The 21,190-nt window shown below is 38.7% G+C and overlaps 1 protein-coding gene and 1 non-coding gene across 3 annotated transcripts in view; one reads left to right on the plus strand and one right to left on the minus strand.

Moving 5' to 3' along the window:
* The window catches only part of Prex2 (phosphatidylinositol-3,4,5-trisphosphate-dependent Rac exchange factor 2), a 310,411-nt gene that overhangs the window by 137,532 nt on the left and 151,689 nt on the right, over positions 1–21,190 (plus strand). For both annotated transcript variants that reach the window (XM_006495441.4, NM_029525.1), the window contains exons 14-19: positions 1,534–1,609; positions 5,961–6,033; positions 9,152–9,294; positions 9,432–9,524; positions 11,845–11,993; positions 19,006–19,091. In XM_006495441.4, the coding sequence (XP_006495504.1) occupies positions 1,534–1,609; positions 5,961–6,033; positions 9,152–9,294; positions 9,432–9,524; positions 11,845–11,993; positions 19,006–19,091 (620 nt within the window). The remainder of the gene's footprint in view (positions 1–1,533; positions 1,610–5,960; positions 6,034–9,151; positions 9,295–9,431; positions 9,525–11,844; positions 11,994–19,005; positions 19,092–21,190) is intronic.
* Gm24173 lies at positions 3,307–3,434 on the minus strand. Its single transcript, XR_003949303.1, has one exon. It is a non-coding gene; the product is annotated as a small nucleolar RNA SNORA40 (small nucleolar RNA).

Raw genomic sequence — 21,190 nt, forward strand, 5'->3', positions numbered from 1 at the left:
TGTATTTTCATGGGCATCTCATTCTTTAGGTTATGAAAATGTTCTTCTATAATTTTGTTGAAGATATTTACTGGCCCTTTAATTTGAAAAATCTTCATTCTTCTCTATACCTATTATCCTTAGGCTTGGTCTTCTCATTGTGTCCTGGATTTCCTTGATGTTTTGGGTTAGCCTCCTTTTTGCATTTTGCATTTTCTTTGATTGTTGTGCCGATGTTCTCTATGGAATCTTCTGTACCTGAGATCCTCTCTTCTATCTCTTGTATTCTGTTGCTGATGCTTGCATCTGTGGTTCCTGATTTCTTTCCTAGGATTTCTGTCTCTAGAATTGTCTCCCTTTGTGATTTCTTTATTGTTTCTACTTCCATTTTTAGATCCTAGATCATTTTGTTCAATTCTTTCACCTGTTTGGTAGTGTTTTCCTGGTATTCTTTAATGGATTTTTGTGTTTCCTCTTTAAGGGGTTCTAGCTGTTTACCTGTGTTTTCCTGTATTTCCTTCTTAAAGTCCTCCATCATCATCATGAGAAGTGACTTTACATCCATGTCGTGATTTTCTGGTGTGATGGGTTATCCAGGACTTGCTATGGTTTGAGAGCTTGGTTCTGATGATGCCAAATAACCTTGGTTTATGTTGCTTCTGTTCTTACTCTTGCCTCCTGCCATCTGATTATCTTAAGTGCTTACTGCCCTCAATATATCTGATTGGAGTCTGTCCTTCCCATAATCCCAGTTGATTCAGGACCTCTTAGAGTCCAGTTTTCTTTGTGATCCTTTGATTGTAGGCTCATGTGAACCTGAGATTCTGGGTGTGTCATAATTCTTGGCAGTCAAGCTTCCTCTGAGAACCTGTCATCCAGGTGTGACCAAGCTCCTGTTATCCTGAGACCCTGGAATCCTAAGATCCTGGGTGTGTTACAGTGCCTGGAAGTGGTGTCTCCTCTGAGGACCATGGGGCTGTCTGGCATGTTCAAAACCAAGTTGTACCAGTACTGAACAGAAGGACCTGAGCAGCTGGCCAGGCAGGGCTACAGTGTCCTTGCTCCTGCTGTTACAGGCCCATCAGAATTGAATTGGAATCGATGTTGTGTTCAACTCACCAGTGATCCTAAGATAGCGTAGAGAGTCCTCTGGGGTCCATGGGACCTTCCGCCAAGTTCGTGTTCAAGGTGACCCATGAGGATAGTTTTAGTAGCCATGACATAGGGGGAGAAATTCTATTTTGTTATTTATTCACTAATCAGATGCCAGTTTTCTAGCTATATCACTAAGTTTGACAGAAGTAATAATCCTGTGTGTAAAACATGTGAATGAAGAAATGTCCTATTGTGATATTTTGATGGGTCAGATCCCTCTTATATGATAGATCTTTGTCCCATACATACTTTGTTTACGTCTCTTAAATATACATGCACTGGCTGGCTGAAGGCTCACTGGTAGACTTTCCTCTGCACACTGACACTGAATGGAAGGACTTGTGAGTGCTTACTTAGTTTCTTGTTTAACACTTGTGCTTTCTTTTTTCTATTTTGTAGAGATAAAGATTACCATTTAAGAACTTACAAATCTGTTGTCATGGCCAACAAATTGATAGACTGGTTAATTGCACAGGTAAGAAGACAAATAGATGTTGCCCCGATTCCTTCTTTCTCATGTAAGTGTGAGATGTGAACTTGCTGTCTGGTTGATTCACTGTCATCTGGATTGTCTGCCTTCATAGGGATAGTATGAAGCTGAATTAGGATTTGAATTTGATTTCTGGGATCTTGTAGAGCCTTTTTGATATCTTCTTTTTCAAAAATAAGATGTTCCTATTTTTAAAACATGAGCTGAGTTACATCAAACAAACAAACAAACAAACAAAAACAAATAAAATCAACTACCAAGCATAATTTGATTATCAGTGAAGAATAGCTATGTTCAGTCACTAAGTCATCTTGATGCTTTTTCTATTAATTTGTTTTAAAGTAACTGTTCATTAGTCCTCACAAATAATTCAACTCTTCCATGTCATTTTGTTTTATACCAGCCTGGCATGTATAACATAAGCTTTAATGTCTGTGAAGTGCAGAGAGTATATTCATTGTTTTTCAGATTCATTGAATCTTAATGTGGACAACCAGTACTGAGAAAATTTATGATTATAAGTGAAAAAAAATGTTTATAAGTAGTAAAAATTCACACATACAACATGTCACACATAAACATATCACAATAGCTTTTCAAGTACAGATTTATGTAGTTATTTTTATGATAGGTCAACTAATAAGTGCTTGGATATATTCTGTTGACTAAACTCAAGACACTATGAAAAGGTGATATACACTTGCTGCCTGGGGCAGGGGTTTGCTTGGATGCAATGCAATTGTTATACATAAATATTTGAGTCAATTTCATAAGCAGCCTTACTATTTTGTTTGTATTAAAATATCCTTATTTTCCTTCTATAAGTAGGTATCAAACCCTTTTTTTACTGTATATAATTATTTATTTTTAAAAATTAAATCAAATCAATTCTTATTTAAGAGATTTGATTCCTTTGCTGTCCATCCAGGTCACCTCTCTCAAATGTCATCCAGTCTTTTCTTACCTGTCCTTGGTTTAAAGACACAGTCATTGATAACTTCTAAGTTCTTTTTTGTTTGTTTGTTTGTTTGTTTGTTTTGTTTTTCGAGACAGGGTTTGTCTGTATAGTCCTGGCTATCCTGAAACTCACTGTGTAGACCATGCTGGCCTCGAACTCAGAAATCAGTCTGTGTCTGCCTCCCAAGTGCTGGGATTAAAGGTGTGCACCACCACCCATGCCCCGCAACTTCTAAGGTTTTTTGTTTGTTTGTTTTTTGTTTGTTTTTTTGTTTGTTTGTTTGTTTGTTTTTTTGAGACAGAGTTTCTCTGTGTAGTCCTGGCTGTCCTGGAACTTACTCTGTAGACCAGGCTGGCCTCAAACTCAGAAATCCACCTGCCTCGGCCTCCCAAGTGTTGGGATTACAGGCATGTGCCACCACTCTCCGGCAACTTCTAAGTTCTTAACCAGAAGATTTGAGGATTTCTTCAATTTACTTGAGGGACTCTTCTTCAATTATCTTTAAGCCATTTTAAGGTACTTGTGTCCCTGAACATCTCTGAAGAGTGAAGGAAATGCCAGTGTAACACTGAAACAAACATCCATTCATGGGTAATTTCTAATTCTGACTTCATAATCAAGACAAGCCTTTAAAAAAAGGAATATTCATCTACTGCATTACCTTTATAAGATAAACTGTATATGATATTGCTAGAACCAGCTTCATCAATAACATCTCTGTACTTATATTCCTTCTGGTATGCATCAAAACTCATACTGAGCAGTGAGTTCTGGGTTGCAAAAGAGGATTTATTTTTTGCACCCGTTCAACTGGCCTTTGTCCAACAGCTGAACAAAAACACACCAAGTGCTAGGTAACAAACTTTTAATATTTAAGTTATATATATGGGTTTACGTATTAAAATGAAATGAGTCAACATTTTAAGTTAAATACCTAATTTAATATGCATACTAATATATAAACACAGTATGTATGTATGCATATATATAGATATATATATACAGTTTGAGATTTCATTGATTTCTAAATTCTTCTTCTTCTTTTTTTTTTTTTTTTTTTTTTGGTATTTCATTGAATATAAACTTTTACCTTGAGAATTTGCTGTCTTAGAGGAATGAAAGTGACTTTGAGAGGACTGGTAGTCACATGTCCCGTAGCTTCCCAGTAAGATAGCTTCTAACACTTTAATACTGTTGGTCGTGTGTGTGGCTGGGTTGGTTTTTCCTTCAGTAAGAGACTTTTGCACAGAGTTCATGCTGCTCTAGAATTAACATAAGCTCATATGATATGTGGTATATGGGAGAAGACTGAGGAAATGGGTTGGGAGCAAAACTTGGTGCCAAATCAACCTTTCAATTCAAAGCAAAAAGTCAGTTACTAATTTTAGGGGAAAGAATACTTGTATTTTTTAACATTTAAGGTATCCTATTTTATCTGAAACATGCTGAAACAAAGTATTTGTTACTTAATTGTCTGAAACTCCCAAGGAGGTTGTCTCAAGTGACCAGTATTTGGTACCAGCTGTGCTAAAACTGAGACAAGCTTGCACCTATAACTCTCTTTCTGGAGTATAGAGTTTTCATCTGCTCACCTCATCCTACAGTAGCTATTTGTGGCTTCCTACATTGGTCCCTGAAGCTTCATAGTTCTCATACTGGTCAATGTGTACGGTTAAGGCAGACTTTCTAGCTCTTAATACTGAGCTTCAAGATCATGGGTTGCCTTGGGATGGAAAGGGAGCAAGCTAAAGTGCTTAATTTAGGGGAAGAGACAAAATAGGGCTCGCTTTCCACCTAGACTTGTATTTAACTTAATCTGCATACTAATCAGTACTGACTGGATTTGGACAGCATGATTGGGCAGTTGGAGTTAGCTATGCTACAGTGCAGCAGGCCATAGGCTGTTGTGAGATATCTCTGGATGCTGTGCATATCTGTGATATGTGAGTGATACCATCTTGGACAATGCAATGACTTTGTTCTGTTCTCCATATGTTGCTACTTCCTAGATTGATGCTTTTATTCCAATGGCTTATAACCAAATACCTTATTCCTCACTGGATAAGTATGTTGATGTATTACTAAAACATCATGTGATTTGCTTATGTGTGATGTGCAGGAAACATTTATATTTTTTTAACTAGACAAGTTCTTGTTTCATCCCATCCAAGCAGTGGTTTTTACACTTTCTTCAGAGCTTCCCAGATCTAAGTAGACTCCAAAGGATTTTTCAAAGAGGTAGGATCACTACAGTATTTGAGATTATATTTATACCCCCTTTCTTTTAATGAAATATTAGTCCAGTAAATGAAACATTTAAATAATCAAACCAACCAAAGCTTTCAGCATAACCCTTTAAATAGCTGCGGAAATAAAGCATCAGGACACATGCAGGCAAGGTCCTACCTTTCAGAAGTTGGTACTCATTTGGGCTTATTTTTAATCTTTTGTAAAATTCTTTAGCATCATCTTCCACAGAAGTACTCATGGATCCTCCACCCGGCTCAGGGCCTTTCTCTGTACACCAGAATCAGGCTGACTAAGATTCTTAACTGAATTGGATATTGATTCTTAACTAGGTACTACTTTTAAAGTGATCAAATTCTTCACAAGATCCAAATTACTGGAAGGAAAAAAATAAATTTTGTTTGAGCTTTAATGTGTCATATCTTGAACTTGGTGTGATATTTAGAAATAAATAAATGTATATTTTTAAATGAATTCGTAAGACATCAAATACCTGGATTGGTGAAGATATGATGCATATATGTAGGTACATAGTCAGTTTGCTTTGGTGGATATCAGGGTTACAGTTTTCACAACCAAAAGTACAGTTTATTTTGGTGTTTTATGGACAGGGAAACGGACATTGTATGCACTGGCATTACATTACTGAAGGTGAGAGTGACACTGATGGAGTTCAGGCATTTGTAGGAAACTGGACTAACTAAAGACCAGTGATAAGTGAGAAACTTTGGAAAGTGAAACTGGAGATGAGTAAAACCAAGACTGGAAGATCTTGAAAGCCCAATGGAATACTTTTGTCTTGATTATTAAGAAGTCTCTCTAACTTTAGAGCATGATATTCCTGTGTGCTACAGCTGAGTTCTGCAATAGCTGATGTTTGAATGACTCCAGAAAAAATTTGCTATTTTAGATAATGAAACAGGAGAAAGCAAATGAGACTATTGATGGTCGAATTGAAATAAAAATGACAGTAGATTTGGTAGAGTACTCATGTGTTAAGAAACATGTTAAGAAAAGGACTAGGGAGTAGTGATGTCATGTGTGGGAGATGTTCCTTAAACTATAATTCAGGTGCTATACAGCCTCCAGTTGCCTGTCACCATGTGCAGTGATTTATTTTTTGGTTAACAGGGTGATTGCCGTACCAGGGAAGAGGCAATGATATTTGCTGTTGGGCTCTGTGACAATGGATTTATGCATCACGGTAGGAACTCTTACCCTCAAACCTCACACATGGATCTCATTGCTTTGGTTCCTCTTGGGACATTGGGAGTGTCTCAGTGATCCACTGAGGTCAAGACAACCTATCTGGGTCTCGCCATGGGTCCCAGATGAGTCACAACATCTGCAACTGATTTCACTATTGGTGCCATTTTTGTAGCACATTGTCTACCAGTTTTTCTAAACTTTCTCTTGTTTTTCTATATTGTGTTGACTCCAAAAGAGCCAGAACATGACTTAGAAGTTTTATTTTCTTTTTAAAAATTTCATATATCTCTTTGAATTCATTTTATATAAACAATCATGATCTTGCCTGAATGTTATGTATAGGGGGATGCATAAATAAGAGCATGTATGGTTAATATTTATTGTTCATTTTAGGACGTCATACTCAAAATCGTCTTATAGAACTAAATCTTTGGTAATAAATACCATTAATTCTATTAGATTTTTTCTTGCTTGATGCCTTCAAATATCATTACACATTAGTGGGGTTTTTTTTGTTGTTGTTGTTGGTGGTGGTGGTGGTGGTTTTTTGTTTTTGTTTTTGTTTTCGAACAAGGTTTCTCTGTATAGCCTTGGCTGTCCTGGAACTTACTTTGTAGACCAGGCTGGCCTCGAATTCAGAAATCTGCCTGCCTCTGCCTCCCGAGTGCTGGGATTAAAGGCGTGTGCCACCATACCCAGGTCACACATTAGTGTTTTAATTTTAATTTATCCATTTATCAAAGTAATGAGAGTTTCCCATCTATGTGTGTCATCTTATACAGTGCATGCAAGCAGGCTCTTTTCAGTTACTAATGCCACGTGCTTCTCAACATCTGGCTGATATAGCACTTGCATCCATTCATCAACTACTTTCAGTAGGTTATCAACAACTGAGTAAAAAGGGAGCACCAGTCACAGTCCTTTGGGGGGTGGGGGTGGGGGATCCTTTCTGACTCATGTCCTTATGTTTAGATCACCAGGAGTGTTAAGTTAAAGAAATATTGGTCGCTGAAGAGCAAACTACTGATGGAAGAAATTATCATATTTTAAGGATAGAAGTATAAAATCCAATGGACACCCCTCAATTATTTTTCTCCTTTAACCCAAATCAATAGGCAATAAGTAGGCAATAATTTTACATAAGCATTTTTCCAAAGTACTAAGTGACAGCAAAAGTTCAGCTGAATACAGTCCCTAGCCTGGATTTCTTGGTGCTTCTCTTGCGTACTATGTGCCAATTGTTGTGATCTTCCAGAAAACAGATAGATCATGGAGGCCAAACTTAACTCAGCCCAAAGTGTTTGTCCTTTCTGTTGTTTCACTGTGGGTCGTTACTGTTTAATGTGTGGCTGGTAGCTTCATTTGTCACCATGTTACCAGATGCTCTTCTGTCCAAAGATCACCCATGCACCATCTGCTCCACATTATTTTCTGGAACTCTGTCAAAACAATGAAATAGAATGCCCCTTCTGGTTGCTTGACACATGCCAAGCCGTTTCCATGCAGCACTTCATTGTAGTCAGAGCGGGATGAAGATTAATTTGACCTTCATTTGCAGACAAGAGAACTAATATGAAGAGAGTTTAGGCAACTTTCTAATTTCCACACTCAGAATTGGCCCCAGACCTGGGCTGATTTATCTCAAAGTTAAGTGCACTGGCACCACAGCCTTCCCATTATGGTGGGTTACCTTGTCCCTACAAGTACACTACAAGGTACTAATGATAAAGAATGAGAAACACAGATTTTTCTCCTAAAGCATTTTGGTTACTGTCAAGATTGCATTCAATATACATTCTTATTATCTGTATCGACCTGTAGTTTAAACAAAGCTAACAAAACATACACCAACATATGTTACCAGTTTATACCAGGGATCTTAGGGGGATATGTAAAATATTAACATTTGGATAAAAGAGATAAAGTTGACCTTTGCAGAAGTAAGATTATTTGGCAATGTTGCTGTGAAACACAGAAGCACTAGCAACTCATGGAAAATAAAATGTCATTTTACCCAAATGACATATTTCTAGTTTGCAATGTTGGACCAACTGTGACCCCTCAGCAGGAGTTGCTCACATACAGAAAGGTACTACTATGTCTATTAGTCAGGGTTCTCTACAGTCATAGAACTTATGGAATGTCTCTATATTCTAAGGGATATACTGGAATGACGTACAGTCTACAGTCTAACTAACCCAACAATCGGCAGCTATGAACAGGAAGTTCCAGAATCTAGTAGTTGCTCAGTCCCATGAAACTAGTTGCTTCAGCTGGTCCTTGGTATAAGCTAGAATCCTGAAGAAGTAGGCTCCAACACACTGCACTGGTAAATAAATACAAGCAGGTGAGGAAGAAGAAAGCCTTCCTTCTTCCATTGTCCTTAAGTAGGCCTCCAGCAGAAGGTATTGCCCAGATTAAAGGTGTGTACTATTACACCTGGACCTAAGCTGTTCTTCACTTGATACTTGCTCTGTCCCAGTCTTACCATACTCAGAGATCTTCTTGCCTCTGTCTCCTGGGATTAAAGGCATGCATCATCTTGCCTGGGCCTAAGCTTTTCATGGCCACTGTGCTTCAAGATCTGAATTAAAAGCCTTTGTCTTCCAACTTCAAGATCTGGATCACAGGGGTGCCCTCCATTTCTGATTGTAGTTCATTCTAGATATATTCAAGTTGACAACAGGGAATAGCTATCGCAGTGTAACCCAGTTGAAGTTTCCCATAAAGATGCAGGACATTAAGCAGGATTATCTTCTGAAAGTGGAAAATGCCCTGTGTTTTTGCATTTAGAGTGTATGAGATTTAGGAGTTACTGTATTTTTTTTCCTTAAATTTTGAATTGCATTTGGACAAAGGGAGATTAAAATCTCAACACTGAGAAGATGATACTCACTTTAAAATGGAAAATCCTACAGATAACAGTAATTTACAGGAAAAGTAGGCATAGGTCATTGAAGGAATGTGAGGGGTATCTGTGGGAAACCTTGTTCTAGGAATCCAGTGCTGAACTTATGGTTGGCAAGAATTCCCTGAGTGTGTGTGTATTGGTGTGGAAAATGAGCTTGGGATTTGAGTTTGCTGACATTATTTGAATCTCTCCATTTCTTTAGTCCTAGAAAAAAGTGAATTCAAAGATGAGCCTCTACTTTTCCGCTTTTTTGCTGATGAGGAAATGGAAGGATCAAATATGAAGCATAGGCTTATGAAACATGACTTGAAGGTTGTGGAGAATGTCATAGCTAAGTCACTGTTGGTAAGCTGCTGCCACCTTCTGTTTCCTTCTGGGCAGTGATTAGCACAAGAACACAGTAACATGTTGATGCTTTCCATGTATTTCAGTGTAAAGACCTCCTCATTCTTTATCAGTAACGTTAGTATTTTACATTTCAGATTAAATCCAACGAAGGCAGCTATGGCTTTGGCCTAGAAGACAAAAACAAAGTTCCAATAATAAAATTAGTGGAAAAGGGGTCGAATGCCGAGGTAATATAAAAAAAAATATTCGCATTTTTGTTGAAGTTTGTCATGCAATACAGTGCCAAAGTGAAATCAACAGCTATGTTTATTGAAGATGCTGTCTCTGAATAATCATGTACTGAGGTTCTTTTATAGTATTGGGTTTGTACCTCTGGGACTGTGTCTTAGTGATGACTGAGAATGGGAAGTGCTGATATTCCAGAGATCTATAGCTCTGAATTGAAGAGTCCCCAAGTGATGTGTTTTGTGTCCCCAGTATTGTCCCAATCATTGATTCTATTCTAGAATTTTTTGGAAGGTGCATAGGGTGTGACAGTTGTCCTAAGTCTACCAGATGGCTCTTCTATTCAACCAAAGGAAATATTTTTTATCTTCTGCTTCTGTTGTCTTTTCTAAGAATGTAATTTCCATCATAAAAGCAAATACTTTGACTTTTTCATTAAATCAGTTGACATCTTCTCACATCACTAGGTTTTTAAAGAGTGGACTCTTATGATTGTTGTTGCCTTCATTGAGAAATATTCATTTGATAGCAGTTATATATTAGCATTTTAGATTCTAGGATTCTAGACATTTAGAAAGCAGATGACGTTCCCTGTTCTGAGCTGGAAACTTTGATGTTTTTCCTGTATATACACGAGGAACTGGGTTTGATAAACAAAACCCGTTGTTTTGTTTTGAATGTGGTGTGTGTGCTTGTAATCCCATGCTTGGGAGGTGGAAGTCGGTGAAGCCCTGCATTCACAGGCCAGCTATCCTATGCTGCTTGGTGATTACCAAGCCACTGAAAGACCTATCTCAAGAAATGATGTGACAAGGTGGGTATCACTTGAGGAACAACAACTAGGGTTGCTCTCTGGCTGCCACATGCATGCACATACATGTACATACTACATTCTATACATACCACACACACACACAAATGAATTCTGTCTTTGTCTCTTTTCCTCTCTGTATCAGTTTTTATTTCTCGCTGCCTCTCCTTCCCTCCATCTTCCTCCTTTTCTCCCGGTTTTCCTCCTCCTTGCTTCTCTCCCTCCTTTCTTCTCTTTCCTCATTGAGCTTACCAGTGCTGTACCTCAATGATACTGGATTTAAAAACTATCCTGCTAACTAACTTGCAAGGTACATAACTTTAAGCGAACACCTTAGTATTCAGGTCTTTCATAAAAATGTAAAAACTACAATCGTAGAACATATATAATTTTAAATCTGTGTAGTAAAGTCAGTGGTACTAAGTGGTAAACTAAGTGTAAACTTATTGTAAAGGTCTTTTATTTCACCCTAAATCAAAAGTGTGCAAGATAAAGCTTTCTATCCAGCACTCTAAGTGCAAATATATTGCCTCCAGTCCATTTGTATTCTGTTTGTGTATCTGACAATCAAATGACCATTATTAATAATTCTATAGGATGACATGCTTCTTCCTGACACTTTTAGAGGCTGCTCTTAGGGTAGCATCATCCTACTCTGTCATAGATAAAAGACTGTGTCTCATTAAGTAACTCAAGACAGAGTTACTTAATGTCTTATTAAGCAGTTCAAGACTGAGGCCAGTCTTGCTGGTTAGAACGTCAGCACGAACTGTAGGGGTAATGTCCTCCTTGTCATCTTTCCAAGTGTTGCATTAGGTAAAACCTGCACTTGTTGGACTGTACTTGGTTAGATCCCTTGACACTCCTTCCAGTCCTTTGTACTAGGCACACTCATGCTGATGGAGGCTGGAGATACAAATTGGTTGTGGTCAATATGTTTATGTATTCATGGGATAAAAATTTCTGAGCTAAATAAATTAATTTCTATACAGTATATAAATATATAATATATAAAATACATGTGTTTATATGATATATAAAACATACCTGGAGATACATATCTATCTATCTATCTATCTATCTTTCTTTCTTTCTTTCTTTCTTTCTTTCTTTCTTTCTTTCTTTCTTTCTATCTGTCTTTCTATCTATCAACCTATCTACCTCAGTTTGTAAGTTAAAGGACAAGTTTGATTTTTTTTTTTAAATTAAAGGCTCTGTTGTTACAATAACAAGAGAGAACCAAAGATGCATACAGTATTTAAGAAAAGCACGCATGGGGCCAGGGAATGAGGGGATGATTGATTTCAATGAGACTCTGCAATCTCATTTATAATGATTCTCTGTATTATTATAATTGCTAACCCTCGTCATAGTTCTGTTGTATAAGGCTGCTGTAGATGTGTTTTCATGTCCAAATGTGGACATGCTGAGCCTCCTCTGATTCAGTTTTGTGAAAATATAAACTATTCATTAAATTATCATTCCTGTTTTTTTTTCTACTTCCCCCTTAGATGGCTGGCATGGAAGTTGGGAAGAAGATATTTGCCATTAATGGTGACCTTGTTTTTCTGAGACCTTTTCCTGAAGTCGATTGCTTCCTGAAATCGTGCTTAAACAGCAGAAAGCCACTGAGAGTCCTCGTGAGCACAAAGCCAAGAGAGTAAGTGACATAGTGGAAGGAACAGGGATGAGTAGAGTATCGATGCTAACTTCAGGGTGTTATTTATCACTGGGCTCCCCTGGCATACAACATGTACCCCTCCCCTGCATGGTAGGAGCAGGTCTATGAGTGAGAGAGGAAACTGCCTTGCTTATCTTGAAAGGTGCTCACTCCTCAATTAAATGGTGTTTTCTTTTACTGTCCAACCTTTGCTATTTTGGGTTATACTAATCTCGAGAAATGATGTGACAAGGTGGGTATCACTTGAGGAACAACAACTAGGGTTGCCCTCTGGCTGCCACATGCATGCACATACATGTACATACTACACACTATACACACCACACACACACTAAACACACAGACAAATGAACTCTGTCTTTGTCTCTTTCCCTCTCTGTATCTCTCTTTATCTCTCACTGCCTCTCCTTCCCTCCATCGTCCTCCCTTTCTCCCTGTTTTCCTCCTCCCTGCTTCTTTGACTGAGTAAAGACTAATTTAGTGGAACACCTTTAAGTCGAGAATAAAGAACTGTATGCTTGGCTATAGGAAGTGTTGTTGATTATACATAGTCTATAATGTACTGCTCACATGCATGAAGTCAAATGTAGATGGTATACCATGCATGCACTTACTTAGTTAGTTACCCTTCCCTTTAAAGCAAAACCAACCCCAAACTCTGTGGCTCTCTCAGCTTCTGTTTACATAAGTAGAAAAAATTCCAATGTTTGTGTTTGTTTTTCATTGTTATAGCTGAGATAACATAAAAGAGCAGAGGATTATTTTAACTTGTAATTGCAGAAATTTTAGTCCATAATGACAGGAAGGCATGGTGTTGCAAAATTGCTCACCCAGTGATGTTCAGAAAGTAGGGGGAGGGAGCAAAAAAGCCCCTAGACAAAACCTGCCTTCAAAGGCATACTCCCAGTAGCTCACTTCCTACAACAGGGCACAGTTAGTATTAGCCCAGCATCTATGAACTCATACGTGGGTCAGCCAAGGGAGGAAATCAGTACCCTCATGATCCAGTCATCTCTAGATAATGCTGCTCTCTTGAGACCACTCAACCCAGGAGCCTTTTGGGGGATAACATCATATCTGAAATGTGACAATATTTATTATGAAAAATTCAAAGTAGAGATTTCTTTAGAGGATATTATTTTCCTTCAAATCTTACCACATTTAAATAAACAGCTACTACTTTTTTGAAATCAATTACTGTTTTTTCCAAGTATTGGTGCATAATGTAATTATACACATATAGAATAGGGCCATGTTCTATTGTAGTGTCTTTAGCTAAAACACTTGATGTACATGCAGTTCATTGGCTTCTATTCTCTGATTTGGTTCTACCAGTGACCTGATTTTTCTTTCTAAGATTAGTTGTGAACTGTGGCATCAAATGGTTGAGATGACATGTATGTAAAGTATTTAACAGAACATGTGAATAAGCTGTGTCTCAATTACTATTTAAAATTTGTATCAGTTACAACAAGCAACTTCATTAATTTTAAGATGAATATAAAGGATGACATTTATAAAGAATTGTTTATTTTAACAATTGAAGAAAATGTTATAACCATAGCTGGTATTCTTATTGATGTTAAAATACTTTTATATGTAAAGTATTATATAGCCACATACATTCAGCAATAGCTAGATGCATCATATGTACATTCTTCTTGAGTCTGAGTGTATTATTATGGACTGGATTCTCCCTAGAACATCCTTTTCTGACAGTGCTAAGTCATTAATGGTCACGGGTGCTTTAGCTCATAATGTAATGCACTAAGTGGCCTGAAAGCATCAGTGTAGCTGGTTATTACAGATTCTCACAGGAAACACTGGGCTAGAGGGCAGCAAAGAACCACTGCAATATCTTCTCTCTATATATAATTAAAGTTTATTTTTCCCCTTTTTATCTAGCCCTGCTTAGTTGCCTATGTGCTGACACATTCAGGGCATTTAGAAGCAATAAAATATCTTAGGAAGGAATACAGAGGTATTTGGAACAACTATTAGTGAATATAAGGATATGCTCTAGGGACATCCAATTTACCCTTTAAATAGCTGATCTGCTTACACAGACATTTCAATAATTGAAAGAGCACAGAGCCAGTGACATCAAGAATAAACAGATGGGAACAAATCCTTAGCCATCAGAGTCCTAGGTCCATGTTTCCCAATCATTCCCTAAGTGATGCTGTACAGTGTAGACTCCTGAAAACTGTCCTTTGACACTACACACACACACACACACACACACACACACACACACACAGAGAGAGAGAGAGAGAGAGAGAGAGAGAGAGAATAAATAAATGAATAAATATTAAAAGGATTGCATACTCATGTTTTCTTTTAATATACTTGAAAGGTATAAGTTCCTCTAATATTCTCCCTATATTGAGTCCTTAGAACATTCACATATATTAAAAAAAAAAACTTATCTTCTCTTTTTAAGAGACAATATAAATAAGCTAGAGTGGTATTTGATATGGGAAATCCTCCTGTAAGTTACAACATTTATTAAATGTGTGTGTGTATGGTCTTTAGACAGTTATACTGGTTTCCATTGAGGAGAATGTTTTATAAAGCAAAATTCTAGTAACTCCAAACTCTAGAGGACACTTTCTGTACTGCGGGCTGTATCCTGGCATCCCAAGCTAGTCTGCCTGCTAATTGCTTGTAGACACTCTCAATATACTACTGTGAGCAGCAGACATGTTCAGACACTGCAGTGGGCCTTGGCTATAAATAGTTATAGTCATATTATAATAGTAGATGCCACAAGAATACTCCCACCCTTAACATTTTCAGTTGAAAGTGACCTTCTAAACCTCATAGATTACTCGTTTCCCTCGTGTCTAAATTTCTGATTATGTAAAGAGTTGGAAGTTTTTGAAGGCTTTGAAACATTCTAGATACTTACAATGATCTATTTACTATATGTTCACTAATATCTTCCTGACTAATAAAGCTGAACTCATTAGTTTTCTTGTGCAAACTGTGACTAATAGATGACATAAGCAACTCAAGGGAGGAAGGGCTTACTTAGCTACTGATATCACAGGACTCTGTTCATGGTTGCTTGGCTCCATGTGCTAGGCCAGAACATGATGGTGGTGGGAGTGTGTGGTGACCTCATGGGACCCTGAAAACAGCCAAATAGAAAGGCATGGAGCAGCCAGGCAGTGGTGGCGCACACCTTTAATCCCAGCACTTGGGAGGCAGAGGCAGGCGGATTTCTGAATTTGAGGCCAGCCTGGTCTACAGAGTGAGTTTCAGGACAGCCCGGGCTACACAGAGAAACCCTGTCTCAAACAAACAACAAACAAACAAACAAACAAACAAACAAAAAAACCAAAAAAAAAAAAAAAAAAAGAAAGAAAGAAAGGCGGGACTCATTCAGGAGAAGACACAACCCCTAACAACACACCTCCATGGATCTGGTCCTCTATTTAGGTCCCAAGTTTTACTTTTCATCACCTCCCAACAATCCAGAGTATTGTGAGTCCATCAAGGTCTGACACCATCAAGTAGGTCAGATATCTCAGGATCACTCACCAAAAATTCCATTGTTTGTCATGTCTCCAGGACATGGTTCTGTTCAGGACATTTTACATTCAACCACAACAAATCCATTCCCAACCTTGTGCAGTATCTTAGGATTTCCTTGATATTTTCATTCATAAATTATACTTGTGTATAATGAGAAGTTTTCTCCTAGGTGAATTTTCTGCTATGACAGGTAACTTCTCAGAAAGTTCATGAAGTAGGGCCAGCAGGCTGTTCATGCCCTGGTACAGGCAGATCATCACAGTGCTCACCACAGTGAGTGCTTCTCACTTAGATAAAGGAGAGTGGGAGGGGAGAGAGAGGCAGTGATAGCTCTCTCTCCACAGAATTCATTTTGTCTTAAATCAGACTTTCTCCTTCTCAGGCTTCCAAGGCCAACTGCATTGGGAAACATCTTTAGATCAGGCCCAGAAGTGAGAGCTCAGGAGAAACTGTGTGGAATCTTTGGTTGGGTTACCCTTTTTTTTTTCCTTGTTTTTTTTTTTTTTTTTTGTAATTTAAGTGATATCCTGTTTGGAGAGAAAAAGACAAAAATATAAGAAGTAAATACAACAGAATTTTCCTTTGATTCCAGCTGTGTTTTACACTTGATGACATAAAGGAATTGCTCCAAAAGGCTTTGCAGGAGCTCATTTTACATATTTATTCTCTACCAGAAATAGAACAATCTTCACGAATAATTTTATTGATTATTTTAATAGGCAATGTAGTTTTCCCACTGGAAAAATATGATTTCCGAAGGTCATGTTTTTATTTTAGTTTAATCATGTTTAATTAGAGGAATTCCAAGTTTTCCCCTAAAATGGATTTCATGATATTGTGTACACATTTTGTTTTAAAAAAATAATAAATGTATGGTAATCTTGAAGAGTAGAAGTCAGAATCTCATAGCAGAATTAGTTAGATGGGCAGACCTTACTGAGAAAATGTTGAGAGGCTGCTGAGATTACAAATAACCCAGAAGAAATTAAGTACACACTTAGAAGCTGTAAAGTAGTCCATGTTGAGTGAATTTGCAAATAGTGTACAGGAAAGCAGGAAGCCACTGTTGGTTCATCCTCACCAGCTCATGTGTTCATTCTCCTCCTGCCTTAGTTCACTTCCATTTTAGTGAAATGACTCGTCTCTTTGACAGATAATAATAATAATCATTCGATGTTCAAATGAAATGGACACCGCCCTGTACCCCAGCAAGTATGGAATTAAGGATAGAGGGTGTGCTGATTCTTTGACCCCTGTCATACATATATGCAAATCATGCTACGGTATATAACCTCATTTATAAGAGCACTTTCAAACTGCTACTGGAAGGGAAATTTGCATTTTTATCACTGATTGCTTGCCTGGGTTACAGCAGAGACTTCAGTGTCAGGCACTGCCTGCGGGCCAAAACGTTACTTGTGGTTTTCTAGGCTGTTCCAGGTGCAGGGTCTTCTGTGAACTGCCTCCAATAGATGTGCCTATCTTCAGACTGTCCAGTGTGTCTGTGAAGGGCTGCTTAGATTTGCTTTATAACTATCTCATCCTTTTCTGACCACAGTTTGTACTTAGGCATGCAGGGCCATCCAGCAAAATGTACTGCACTGTGTTCATTTTGTTTTGCTCTCTACTGCAGTTTATGATATTCATCTTTATACAAAAATGCTCCGTCCTCTCTAGAGTTCTCTGCTCTTTGGGTTTGCTCTCTGATTTCTGGCTTCCTTCTGGGGAATGCTCTCCATTGTTGGTGACAAACAGCACATCCCTTCCAGTGTGCCATGACAACTGTCTCATATTCTCCTCAAATTCATTTGGTGCGAGTTCTTTGGCAATGCTTCTTTCACTCGGGTTTTTATTCTTCCAGAGATATATTATAGAAAGTTAATGTAAAAAAGTTATGTAAGTTAATCAAATTCCCGAGGATACGATGTAGTGTTAGACAGCTCTGTCCTCTATAACTTGTCCTTGTTTGGCCTCTGGTGATTTTTGCAAGAGTAGAAGTATATTTCCTGTATGTGATAGTAAGCCAATGAAGAATGCTTCTTTTTTCTTGAGTGTCTATGTAGCTCAGCATCGGTCAGGGCAGTTTGCTACTGTAATGACTAATCTTGGCTATCAACTTGACACACCTGAGGAAGGGGAGTGTTAGCTGAGGAACTGCTTTCATCAGATTGTCCTGTGGGTTGTCTCTGGGGGCATTTTCTTCATTGCTAATGAATGAAAGAGAGCCCAGCCCTCTGAGTTGTGGCACTCCTTGGCAGTTGTGTTGGTCTGCTTAGAGAAGCTAGCTGTGCAGTAAGTAAGCCTAGTCTAAGCACTATTGTCCTATGGTCTCTCTTCTGTTCCTGCCTCTGCCTTTGCCTTGATGATTAGCAGTAATCTACAAGATGAAATCAATCCCCCTACAGCTTGCTTTGGTAGTAGTTTTATGCTAGAAACAGAATTTAACTAGTATAGAAACTGTCTCTTTAAGCCCCATCAGCATACTACAAAGTAAGTTTTAATGGTGATAGCCTCCAACAGTTTCTGTAGCATGTTTTATAGCAGCAGCTAGTCTAAACACAAGTTTACCCAACTACATGGAGCAGTATAAGGATGTAGAGCTAGTTTAGCTGTCCACATTGTCTGCTCTTTCCCACAGAGGATGCATCTATGTAAGAGTTTGTGGGCACTCTATGGCATCCCTATTACATGCCTCATTTTGGGTTAGGCAATGGCCATTGTTATCTTCACCGGCTTCTCACTCAGTGGTGGCCACCAGGTAGACCTTCCCCAGTTTTCCAGTTTCTTCTGGTCTTGATCCCAGCAGCAGTTTCCCCTGTAACATAAGAATTTATCGGGGAACAGTACTAGATGAAGCAGTGGAAGGTTCAGTTAGGACAAATGGGACAGCAAGAATACACTCCAGTAAAGAACAGTCTGACCTGAGTAAAAACCCAGATGGCCATGTCGGGCGGGGCTTCGATTTCTCTTCCACCTGTTATCCCCTTTCCTGTCCCCCCTCCCAGAGGGGACATTTCTAATAATGGGGGAAACCTAACAAAGAGCTCCCCACTTCATACAAAATTTTATTTGAGATAAGTAGGCGAATAAAATGCAAGACTATGCATAAGAGATTTTAGTGCCAAGGAGGTTGAAAAGTCCAGTAGGGGAAAGGTTAACAACACTGCACATGCTCCCTGGTGAGGAAGTTTCTCTGCAGTTGACCTAGTTGGAGTGACCTCTAACACCTATTGTTCTTTACATTCTGTTTTGGGGGCCTGAGCTGGGGAGCCCATCTGGAGTCTACCACTACCATTCTATTTACATCCTGTTGAGGGCCCTGAGCTGTCTCAGCTGGAGGAGCCACTACCTCCAAATTCCTTCCTGCCATCTGAGAGGAGGTGTAGATGAGTGCCTGCAGAACCAACTGTGGGGTTACATTTGTCTCACTGTATTTTCTGGTTACTTTTAGGACCGTTAAGATTCCAGATTCTGCAGACGGGCTTGGTTTCCAGATCAGAGGCTTTGGACCTTCAGTTGTGCATGCGGTGGGAAGAGGTGAGACATTCTTTGCTGCTGCATCCAGAAGTGCACCAGCAGGTCCTTTGGCTCTTCCCTGTCCAACTGAAGGGAGTCCTCAGAGTGCTAGGAATGGACCCCTTTCACTGAAGTAATGCATGAAAAGGACATTCTGAAAATCATACATCAAAATAAAATCTCAAACTTCAATCTGTATGTCCTTTCTCATGTCTACATGGCTAGTACTCAGGAAAGCCAAGGTAGAAGGATTGATTTACGTTCTGACACTAGCTTACTCAGGCAAGAGTGAGACCTTTCTCAAAAAAACAAAAAGGAGATGGGAGAGATGGCTGCATAGGTGAAGTACTGGCCCCCAAACAGAGATTGTGAATTCTGATCTCTAACTCTCACATTAAAAACAAAATACAAAACAGACCTTTGTGTGCTAGCACTCAGCTTTAATCCCAGCTGGGGGGAGGGGTGGGCACAGAGACTCCAGAATCCCCTGGGCTTGCTGGCTGTCTAATACAGTCTGAAGGCGAATTTCAGGTGAGAAACCTTGCTAAAAAACTGGTGTACTCCAGGAAAATCTTTGGCCCTCGACATATGCATACACACACACACACACACACACACACACACACACACACATGCCTGCTCGTGTGAATGCACATATAGCCACATACAAGAAAACCCCATGAACAAATAAATAAAAAAACAGCCCCTCCCAAATTCTCAATTATATTATTATTGTTACAAATCTGATTGAAGAATGACAACCTCAGTCATGATTATTTATTTATTTATTTATTTATTTATTTATTTATTTATTGGTCTACTTTGGTTTAAATTAATGATTTTAAGGTGTTCTATTTGTGTTTTTCTTAGCATCAAATAAAATTTGGGGCTTTGTTCAATAACTTAAAAATGAGAGTTTTCAAGTTTTGTAGAGAGTTCTGGTCTTGATACCATCTTGCAATATATTTCCTTCAACGTTTTCCATTGAGTCCTCAAAAAATTTCATTTTGAAATTCATTCTTAACCAAGTAATTTTAGTGACTAAAAGCCTACTTATTCTTATGAAATTATTTGGAAGGCAAATAAAAAGCTCTTGCAATCTGTATTTTTATATCTTTCTGACACCACTAAAGGGAGTAGAGATTTCTGAGTGTTGCACAGAACAAATGTCCTGGCTGCTGGGGCAAGAAGGGCCTTTGTGAACAGGGAAAGTCTCACACTTATGTAATACGGGGAAGGTCATATTTGTAGTACTAAGAAATTAATACATCACCATATGGTCACTCAAGCATGAAGCAGAGACATTTTGAAAGGGTGTTTCTTTCAGAACCAAAATTGTACTATAAAATTAACCAATGCATGTATGATTCAAAAGTAAATGTTCTTTCAAAAGAAGTAACGTTCCACTTAGATTTCCACAATGGGTAAACATTTAATGCCTTTCCACATTTAAAGGTCTTTCAACACTGGAACAGACATGTACTGAGCTAACACATATATGGTTTCTGTTTTTACTACCTGTGAGGGAAGTTTGTCTCATCCTTGGGGACAGGCACTGCTAGCCTAAATGCATAGAGCAGTGTGCAGAGGTGTAGTCCTTCACTGACTTCTGAAGTGTGTGGCCTCTGCTGACTTCTGAGTGTGTGGCCTCTGCTGACTTCTAAGTGTGTGGCCTCTGGGTTCATGGTTTTTGTTTCTCAAATGGGAAAGTCTGGGAATGGGGAATCTTTTGTGTTTTTGGTCTCAGGCTTTTTTTTTTTTTTAAACCCAGTGGTGATTCATTATCAAGCAAATTATGCCCCAAGAAAGGGCCACTGTGGTCATTCTTGCTAGTGTTGCTGCTCCCAGGCCACTAGAGTTCAGCCTTGGATCAGTCTGAGCACCTTCCTGGCTCTTTCTTCAGAATAGCTGGAGAGAAAAAGCAACAAAATGAGACACCAAAACACATCTGCCCTGCTGTCTGCAGGCTTCACAGAACTATATGTCCTGATGTCATCTCTGTCCCCATGAGCCCTTCGTGCTTCTCAGCCATTTTTTTTTAAACAGGTTCTTGCCCTGCTGGCTCTTTCTCCTTCTCACACTTGCCTATGTCTCCCAAGATACACTTCTTCCTTACCTCC

Source organism: Mus musculus, chromosome 1 (genome assembly GCF_000001635.26).
Source record: "Mus musculus strain C57BL/6J chromosome 1, GRCm38.p6 C57BL/6J".
Classification (NCBI taxonomy): Eukaryota; Metazoa; Chordata; class Mammalia; order Rodentia; family Muridae; genus Mus; species Mus musculus.